Source organism: Arachis stenosperma, chromosome 6, assembly GCF_014773155.1.
Source record: "Arachis stenosperma cultivar V10309 chromosome 6, arast.V10309.gnm1.PFL2, whole genome shotgun sequence".
In the NCBI taxonomy this organism is placed as follows: Eukaryota; Viridiplantae; Streptophyta; class Magnoliopsida; order Fabales; family Fabaceae; genus Arachis; species Arachis stenosperma.
In genome coordinates, this window is record NC_080382.1 from 14651537 (window position 1) to 14662830 (window position 11294).

Consider the following 11294-nt stretch of genomic DNA (forward strand, 5'->3'; position numbering starts at 1 on the left):
CAACACCATATCGACCAAGGTCTCCAACTACTAATTCACACCCTGTATATGAAAAAGAACAATGTGCCAATATTAGTGGTATTAGTAATTCGGTTATCACACGTAGAGCATATGATAGCCCATGTCATCAGACAAGTCAACAACAACTTCAACAAACATCAAACAATATCAACCAGTTGCAAAGCCAATCTATGTTAATATGCTTTTATTACTTAAAGACCAAACATTTAATTTTTCAATTGGTCTATTAAAAATAATCTTTGGTATATGCCATATAATTATTATAGATTCATTGGAGTACACAAATCGAATTAGATTGCAAAAGGATGCAAGACTGAATAGGAATACTATGCTACTTCAAAAGAGGTATGGTAATATAAGCATGATAGATTGTAATTATCACAAAGCTAAAATTTCATTTCTTTTATTTTTAATACTATCTTCATAATATATATTTAAAATTCAGCTGATTCAAAAATTTAATTAAATCATGATGCTTTCATCAGGTAATACATCAATGCAAGGACATTTTACAAAGATGGTGATAACATGTAGCAACATTACCAATATAGTCAATAGCAATGGTAATATAATATAGTTTGCTTTTGAATCTAAGGATACATTAATTTTTTTTTATAATATAAAGTACTTGATGTATTATCTCCAATGATCACAAGAGCAAGTACATCTAATTCAAATTTAGATACTAAAGAATTAGAAGAAGTATGCATAGCTGAAAAAAGGAAGACACCTGAGACAAAGGAAATCATTTTTGAAGGAATTGACTATAAATCTTTCAAAATTTTTTGAAGAAGTTGAGGATATTAATGAAAACACGACTATATTAGATAATTCTGTGCAAATTGAATACCCATCCATATTCGATGTTGCTGAGAATACAAGTAATCTAAGAAGTAGCAATATTAGCACTTTATTATTTACTATTGTTATGCTTTTTATAAACAAAAAATTATCATTTAGTGTACAAGTTTTTAAAATTCTGACAAAGATATGGTTATATATTATATTTTTTGTATTTAAACATTGATTTATTGTAATTCCTATTGTTTGATTAGCGTGCATGTAAAACTTAAACTTTGAGGTTGGCACAATGAAACCGTATTATATGATCTCATCTTTTTAATCCATAAATTGCAGTCATCGGTAATTTTTTGTAAATATTATTTTTATACTTCACATGGTGAAAGAAAGGTATATTTTTATATAAAGTATTTGTTGCAGATATAACTGAAACATAATTTATTATCTTGGTGATTATTAGATGTGATAGATATTGGTGACTCATAATTTTTTTGTCAGCATTGCGACACTATGATGTGGTATGAGGAGAGATCAGAGAAGTCCAAAACAGGATCCAATATAGAGTTCTTAATATGTTGTATGCGAGGGAAGGTATAATTTTCGTTTTTGCAACGCCCATCTCAGCTCTTACAAGATTTAATATCTGGAGCAGACCAAAGAAGCAAACACTTTAAGGATAATATAAGAACTTATAATAGCATGTTTTGCTTTACATCCCTGGGAGGTAAAATAGAGACCTCCATCAATGATGGGACAGGTCCTCCCCAGTTCATTGTGAGTGGACAAAACTACCACAAAATTGGAAGCTTGGTTCCAATTGAGGGACAAAGACCAAGATTCACGCAGTTATATATTTATGATACAGAGAATGAGGTCTCAAACAGGATAGAGATTTTCAGGTTTGTATCATGCATTCCAAACTGATTAAAAACATATTAAGGTAGTTCGTACTTTGATTTTGGTTAATTATGAATACTAATATTTTTCAATTAATGTTTATACAGTTCAAGAACAACCAACAACAACATTGACCAGTCCTTAGTTCTAGACCTCAAGGACATGATCGATCAACATAATGTTCTTACTCACACATTTAGGATAGTGAGAAACTACCTGAATCAAGAAGATATCACAAATATAAGGCTATGGTTGTACCGGAAAAGATCAAAGGATGCGAGAGTCTACAATTTACCATCTTCTAACGAGGTCGCAGCTCTAATAGTAGGAGATTTTGATTCTGGAGATGCAGGGCGTGATATTATAGTTCAATTAAAGTTCGAACATCTACAAAGAATTCATGAGACACACATCGTATTTATTCCTCTTCAGTATCCTATGATGTTTTCTTACGGTGAAGATGGCTACCAAGAAGACATTCCTTTGCGAGAATCTCATAGGGCTGATGAAAATAGAAAGAGACAGCGTGTGAGTTTAAGGGAGTTCATAGCATTTAGAATACGAGAGAGAAGAGTCGAGTATGCAACCATTGTCAATGATGAAAGACTATTTCAGCAGTTCTTGGTTGATTGCTTTTCTATGATTGAAGCACAAAGGCTGACTTACTATCGAAACAACCAAACCAAGATGAGGAGTGATATATACAAAGGGATTCAAGATGCAGTTGTTAGGGGTGAGACTTGTGCTTCCAAAGCAGGTAAACGTGTCATCCTACCCACGTCCTTCACTGGTAGCATGAGAAACATGTTTAATAATTGTCAAGATGCTATGGCAATTTGTAAGAAATATGGATATCCAGACATCTTCATCACAATGACATGTAACTCGAGTTGGCAAGAAATTGACAGGGTTAACAATCCAAGAAACTTAAAGGTTGAAGACCGGCCGAATATATCGTGTAGAGTGTTCAAAATTAAGCTTGACATGATAATCTCGGATCTTAAGCAAGGAATTCTATTTGGAGTGCTAGATGCAGGTATTGCTCATCATCCAACCTTATTTTTAGAGAAATATTCCTTTATATTGTTATAAAATAAATGGAAAAATATTTTCTTACTTAACATATTGTTGATTTTCTATTATCACCCTTAATTTATCAAAGCACATATATAAAATAGATAGTTTATTTATAACATATATTTTTTTTTGTCTTTTTGGTATAAGGGATGTATACGGTGGAATTCCAAAAAAGAGGTCTACCACATGCTCACATTCTTTTATGGTTTAGTGGAGACCATAAGATAACAACGACAACTCAAATTGATCGGTTAATATCTTCAGAGTTACCAGATCATGTTCGGCACCCAAAATTGTTTAGAGCTGTATCTACATATATGATTCATGGACCATGTGGTAGAGCTTTCTCAAAATCTCTCTGCATGAAAGATGGGTACTGCACCAAATATTATCCCAAAACATTCAGTAGAACCACATTTATCGATGATAGTGGATACCCATCATATAGAAGACGAGACACAGGAGTGGTTACTGAGAAGAAGGGAGTCCATATGGATAATAGGAATATGGTTTCATACAATGTATATCTGCTGATGTCTTATCAAGCGCATATTAATGTAGAGTACTGCAACAAGTCAAATGCTATCAAATATTTGTTCAAGTATGTGAATAAAGGTCCAGACAGGGTAGCAGTTGGAGTTACAAAGGAAGCTTTCAGTGGAGAGGATGCTCAGGTTATTGATGAGATCAAACAATTTTATGATTGCAGATATTTGTCTACATGTTAGGCTGTATGGAGAATTTTAGCTTATGATATTTATCAGAGGTGGCCTTCAGTGATGAGATTAACCTTTCATTTGCCTGGAGAGCAAAATATAATCTTTAAAGACGATGCCAATCTTGAGAAAATCGTGGAAGAAGAGGAAGGAAAATGTACGATGTTCTTAGCATGGATGGAGGCCGATAAAAAATTTGAAGCAGATCAAACTTTGACGTATGCTGAGTTTCCAAATCAATTTGTTTATGATAGAGAAGTAAGGGAATGGCATCCACGCAAATTAGGGTATTCTATCGGGAGGTTAAACTATGTTCCACCGGATACAGGTGATATTTACTATATGAGAATTTTGTTAGCTGTTCAGAGAGGTTGCACAACATATGAGTCTATTAGGACAGTTAATGGAATTACATATTCTAACTTCCAAGATGCTTGCTATTCCATGGGACTACTGTGCGATGATAGGAATTCATTGCAGCTATTAATGAGGTAGCTGAACTTGCATCTGGTCATCAATTGAGAAAACTATTTGCGATGCTACTGATATCTAATAGCAGTAGCAACCCAGAGCGTGTTTGGAATGCAACTTGAACGTTATTAGCTGATGGAATACTATATGAGAGGAGAAAAACTTTGAAAAACCAAGGTATTTTACTATGTCTTTTTTTTATATCAAGATTGTATTCTCTTATTATTTTTATTAATAATATTAATAGTTTTATTTTGGAATTACTTATTAAATATTTCATAAAACCATCATATGCTTTTGCTAGGACTAAACATGACTGATGACGAATTGAAAAACCTCTGTCTTATTGAGATTGAGAAGATACTCAACAGCAATGCGAGATCTTTAAGAGACTATCAATCAATGCCATATCCTGAGATGTCTGATATTTGCCTTTTTTAGAATAAGCTAATAGAGAAGGAGTTAGCATATGACACAAATGAGTTGACTCATACAAACCGGTATACGAAACAAAAGATGACTCATGAGCAAAGGTTAGTATCGATGAGTTACTCAATGCTGTTATTACAAACTCTGGTGATTTTTACTTCGTTTATGGGCATGGTGAGTGTGGTAAGACATTTATTTGAAATGAACTTTCTTCTGCTATTTGGTCTAGAGGAGAGATTGTTTTAAATGTCGCATCCAGTGAAATTGCATCTTTACTCCTACCTGGTGGCAGAACGGCTCATTCTAGATTTTCAATACCCATTACAATTACTGATGAATCTATTTGCAACATCAAGTATGGCAGTTTGAAGGCTGAGCTGCTCATCCAAAGTAGCTTAATAATTTGGGATGAAGTTCCAATGCTCAATAAAATGTGCTTTGAAGCACTTGATCGGACGCTTGGGGATCTTATGTCAATTACCGATCAACATAAGACACATCAACCATTTGGTGGTAAGGTTGTTGTTCTAGGAGGTGATTTCAGACAGATACTTTCGGTGATTCCGAAAGGGAGTAGACACGATATATTGGCATAAGCTATTAACTCATTCCATCTGTGGTCATTTTGTAAGGTTCTAAAACTGCATACGAACATGAGGCTTCTAATGTCTTCTTCTGATCAAGATGAAGGTGAAATGAAGAGATTTGTTAATTGGATACTTGATGTTAGAAATAGAAATATTGGTTCTGTTGTTGGTGATGAATCAGAAGTTGAAATTTCAGATGATCTATTGATTACAACTACTAATGACCCTCTCTCTCATTTGGTAGACTTTGCATATCCAAATTTGTTGCAAAACATGTCAGATTACAGGTATTTTCAGAGTACGGCAATTCTTGCACCCACGCTTGAGAGTGTCGAGAAGGTAAATCATTTTGTCTTGACAATCTTTCCAGGGATGGAAAAGAAGTATTTGAGTTTTGACACAACATGTCAAGCTGATGAGAATGAAGATGTACAACAAGAGTGGTTCACACTACAGTTCCTAAATGACATCAAACGTTTGGGACTACCCAATCACAAGTTGACTTTGAAGGCAGGAGTCCCTGTAATGCTACTGCGAAACATAGACCAGACTTCAGGTTTATGCAACGGGACAAGATTCATAGTTAACGAACTTGGCAACAATGTAATTGGAGCACCGGTAGTGGCCGGTAGAAATATTGGAGATAAAGTGTACATTTCAAGAATGAACTTGATCCCTTCAGATTTAGGATTGCCATTTAAGTTCCAACGAAGACAATTTTCTTTAACAGTATGCTTTGCAATGACCATTAACAAGAGTCAAGGTCAATCATTATCACATGTAGGACTTTACTTACCAAAATCAGTGTTCACTCATGGACAACTTTATGTTACTTTGTCAAGAGTTAAGAGTCGCAGTGGCCTCAGGGTTTTAATTCTAGACGAAGACGGCAATCCAAAGTCATCAACAACAATATCGTGTTCAAAGAAGTTTTTAATAATATTTAGGTAAGAATAATATTATTTTCATTCTAATAACATGTTATGATTTATACTTTTGTATAAATATTTACTGTAGATATAATTAATTTATCTATAACTCTGTTTTCAGATTTGAGATCAAATATGTAACAAGGAGCACAACATCATATGCCAATTGCTTTTCTAATGAAGTTAATAAGATACTAGGTTGTCGATAAATTTTTATTAGCCTTTTGATATAAAGTTTAGTGTAAAATTGACATGCTATTATTACAGTTATATGTTTTTATTTTTTCATGTCTCCCTCCTTATGGTTCAAGAATATTATAGACTTCAAACTCTTCTATTTGCATTTTACTTTGAATAAAGATAAAACAGCATATTCAGTACGTTTATTATATAATGACGATGATATTGTTATACTAAACTCGAAAAATTTATGATTATAAAATATTATTTTTAATTTAACATGTCAAATTTAAATATAAGCACGTGCATCGCACGGGTTTAATACTAGTAAGAATAGAAATTCAACTTTTGGGTTTTAGTTCAAATTTCAAAAAAAAAACTGCATTTTCATAAACTTATAAATTTAAAACGAAACATTAAACAATTTCTGAAAATTCATTAAAAATTATCCTTCGACTCATTAGCATCTAAAGAATCATTACTGGGAATTTTGACTTTGAAAAAGTTAATATACAATATAGCTCTCCAAAGTGACATAAGAGTTAAAATTTAATTTTTTTCCGAGTCAGAAGTAACAAATAGTTATATATTATAAATGACCAACTATATTTACAGAATATGTAATTTTTTTTATCACTTTTAAAATAAATATTTTTAGAACTAAAAAATCAAAAATAAAATAATTTATTTATAAACTATTATTAATATAAATATTCATTATTTAATTTTTTCTTTCAAAAAATATTTAACTAAGTTGTTTATCTAAATTAGGTCTTAACATATCCATAGAAAGTGATCCACATTCAAGGAAAAAAAAATATAACTTTATTTTTGAAGTTAAATCCCTAATAAGGGCATTGTCTACCACCATTATTTATATAAAAAAAATAAAATAGAAAGAGATGTGAAACAAATTTAGTTAAGAATACAAGGGATAAAATTTGTTTGCCTACCACTATTATTTATATTTATGGATAAAAAAAAGTATAAATATTTAATAAATAATAACATAACAAGTACACTAATTTTCAGCTATTTCATTAAAACAAACAGGCAAGTTTCGCTAACAACAATTTCTGTCTGCCACACCCCTTATTCATACAAATCTCTCATAATCCCACAGTATCGAAAGATACAGAATAGTATAAATATTTTTTTAAAATCATATCTAAATTAACAAATTTGTTAGGTAGAGAAATAAATGAGTTAAATATCTGGGCAAAAAATAAATGAAAAAGGAAAAGTCCTAATTCGATGCAAGGAAACGAGATAGAAAAATGCAAGAAAGAAACTCCACTTTCACTGTTCCACATACCCTTTTTGCATGTCGCCAAAATATCATCTTTTCTCTAACACTTGTCTCTCTCACTCTTTCCCTCTCTCTTTAATTTACACAACACAACAATACCATTCTTCTCTCTCATTCCTTCACCACCATTCTCAATAACCATGGCTGACAGACCTACCTTCCAAACACCATTATCACCGCACCATGCATTCCTCCGAAGGCTCCAAGATCACACTCCCAACTCCACCCAGCTCACCGGCCTTTTAACCCTTCTCATCACCGGTTTAATCTTGCTCCTCCTCACCGGCCTAACCGTCACCGGAACCGTAATCGCCATGATTTTCTTCTCCCCCTTGATAATCATCTTCGGTCCTATTTGGATCCCAATCGGAACCCTATTTCTTCTCATAACCGCCGCCTTCTTATCCATGTGCGGATTCGGGATCGTTCTCGTCACCGCAGTGTCTTGGATGTATCGTTACTTCCGGCCCGGTTCCGACCGGATGGATTACGCTCGGAGCCGGATCTATAATACAGCCACCCACGTCAAAGACTACGCTAGAGAATACAGTGACTACTTGCAGAGTAAGGTCAAAGATGCTGCACCCGGTGCTTAGCTTCTTTATGATCCGTTCATTCAAGACGCGATCCAAACCGGTGTTTGTTTAGACCGATTTGGATCGAATAATGGTGAACCGGTTTTTATAATTTTTGGTATTGTTATTTTTATGGTGTATAACTATTACTATTCTGTAAAAGTTAATTATTCCCTTCTGCTGTTATTTTATTCTTATGTTGATTCATTTCTTCCTTTTTCTTAAGGGGTTTTTTTGGGGGTGTGTAATTTTGATAGAGACATGAGAATTGCCATCCATATCCGATTATGTATGTTTTTTTCACAAAGAAGAAATGAAAATAAATATGTCAATCTTAAAATTCCTAACTTCAAACTTTGATTGGGATAGATGACATAATAAAAAAGTTGGATGATATAGATTAGAGTTGTGGGCTCAATTGACACAATTTTAATACTTTTGCTTTGCAGCATAATGCATTAAAATAGAAATTTTTAATTATATAGAAGGATGCTATAATATAAATCTTGATAACAAAAATACAATATTAAAGTTATATTCTTTGAAATTTGACTTTAGAAACACATTATTCTAATTTAAAAAATTTAGAACACAGAAAGAGTGTGTAGCTGATTTAGAGAGTAATAGAAAGGTTAAAGAATAAGATAAGAAAAATTAGAGACTGCTTTGATTTGATTGGAGATTCAATCAAATTAGAATTCATAAATTCACAACTTGAAAATTAAAACCATGAAAAATAAAGGAATTGTATAACAAAAAGCACTGTGCACTATCAATCAAATGAATATTGATCAAATTTGTAAAGCTGAAATAAACAGAATAAAAAAAAGGGTAGCTGGCAGAATTCTAAGAGGAATAGAAAGAACAAGTCGAGAACAAGAGAGAGCTTATTTCCACGGCTATTTATAGTACAAGTGCGTTTATAAATTCTTTACCATTGGAGATAGGTAACTACTGCCTACTGCCAGCAGCCGTTTCATACTTTGTGCATGAGGCCGAAGTTGTGTATTTAACTATTGGAAAATTTCATAATACCCACAAATTTGTGACCAACAAACTTAAAAAGTGTGAGGTTAAAAGGGGGATATCACTATTTGTGTTTGTATAAAGTAGTTAAAAAATGAGGTACGTGAGAACACATCTTAACTATTTATCCGTCATATCTATTTTATTTTCCATCTCCATTAGCTTTTTAACCTAAATAAAATAAAAATATCATATTTACCAACTACCATATTATTTTAAACTGTAATTTATTACATGTATACATCGTTTATCATAATTCATATATATTATTTGTACATAGTAAGCATTACTGTTTGTATATGAATTGTATTTTTTTATAGCGATTTACATACATTACGAAAAAAGATATGTATGTAATAGATTTTATATTGAGATAATTTTATAAATATGATTTTTTTTATTTTATCTAGGTGAAAAAGCTTTTACATTATTGCTTTTTAATTTTTATCATTTCTCAAAATTATTTAAAATTATTATCTATTATGTATTACTAATTTTACAACTAAAATATGTCACATGTCACGTTTTTATTGTAATTAAAATAAATATTTTCCTTCAAAATTAAAGAATTCTATATATCCTTCATTCTCTCCCTTTTTCTATCTTTCTTATTCTTTCACCCATTTAATCTCTCTTATATATCATTATCAATGACTAATTACAAATTTGATAATCAAAATGTGCATCATGATATTCTTTAATTGTAACTAAAATTAAAATATAGCTATAATATATTACTAATTTAACAACTAAAATATATCACATAACACTCTTTCATTAAAATTAGGATGAAATATTTCCTTCTAAAATTATTATATTACTAATTTAACAACAAAAATATATTACATGACACCTTCTAATTAAAATTGGGATAAAATATTTTCTTCTAAAATTAATAAACTCCTTTTTTCCATTCTCTTATCTACCTCTCTCCTTCTCTATTTCTCTTTACCATTCCTACTTTATATATAACTTATAATTTATATTTTATGTTTTATATTATTAATTTGACAAATCAAAATATATCACAATATATTCTTTCATTACAATTAAAATAAAATATTTTTCTCCAAAATTAACAAACTCACTCTCTCCTTCTTCTTCTTCTTCTTCTTCTTTATCTTTCTCTCTCATTCTCTATTTCTCTCTACTTTTCTATTCTACATAAACTAGAATTAATAAAATAATATAATTTAAATAAATTTATAAAATTATAAAATACATTAAATTTATAATTAAATATAATTAAAAAAATAATTCTATAATATTATTCACATAAAATATATATTATTATATAATATTTTATTAATTTTTTATTTAATTTTAAATTTTTACCGCTTATCTTTTTAATTTATATTTTCATTTCCTTCAGATATTTATCTTATGATTAATAATAAGAATCAAGATTCAATTGTTTCAAAAAAAATTATTTTTGAGTTAATTTTATAACTATCAATATAATATTTTATTCTAATATCTAATTATATTTATATATAGAAAGATAAAAATATTACTTTTAAAAAACAAGTATGAAAATTAATTATTTTTATTTGTGTAATAAACTTAACACCTAATCAAATATAAAAAATTAAATAACTAAATTCTTTCAAGTTTTAGATAACAAATGTTAAAGTTAATTATTAGTAAAAAATTAAGATATTTCATATAAAAATAATAATTAAATACTTATTATTTGATTTTTTATATACAGAAAACTTTGATTTTTTTAGTCGACGAAGATTATCACCTGTGACCTTTTTATAAAAGTTGTTTAATTTTATAAATTTTTTGTACTATAATCAATAATATCAAAATAAAGCATAATTTTAAAAAAATTATATTACTGAAAAAAAAACTAGTATTCACTAAGTTTTTCATATAAGAAAATAAAAAAAGAAAAATTAATATCATTTTATTTTTCAAAACTTTATGACTTTTTCGTACGGCGGTGGAAATTAATGTAACGACTTTTGCTGTGATGCACATAGAGTGGACCGAACCCAGTAAATTCGAGCTTGTTTCGGTGTAACGTGTGATTCCTAGATTTAGCAAACGATATGCTAGCTCTTTAGGACACAACTTATCGATGCTGGAGTTTGAAAAGCTGTAATTCTAAAATTTGACATGAGACCGATTGATACCATAGATATGTACAACAAAATCAAAGAGATTATGAGGCGAAAGTGTTTAAGGGGATTGACGAACGAAGTGAAGAGTGCTATGTATATCTGAGTGGTCAAGGGAAGGAGAGTCGGAAAATATCAACCATATCATTT

At 30.5% G+C, this 11294-nt stretch overlaps 1 protein-coding gene and 1 pseudogene across 1 annotated transcript; both read left to right on the forward strand.

The window, feature by feature from the left end:
* Window positions 1–1881: 1881 nt before the first annotated feature.
* LOC130933723 (uncharacterized) lies at window positions 1882–5946 on the forward strand (annotated as a pseudogene).
* A 1602-nt stretch (window positions 5947–7548) lies between these two features.
* Window positions 7549–8118, forward strand: LOC130932935 (oleosin G-like). The gene has a single exon (XM_057862402.1). It carries the CDS (start codon window positions 7558–7560, stop codon window positions 8011–8013), a length of 456 nt encoding a protein of 151 aa, XP_057718385.1. The 5' UTR covers window positions 7549–7557; the 3' UTR covers window positions 8014–8118.
* Window positions 8119–11294: the final 3176 nt, after the last annotated feature.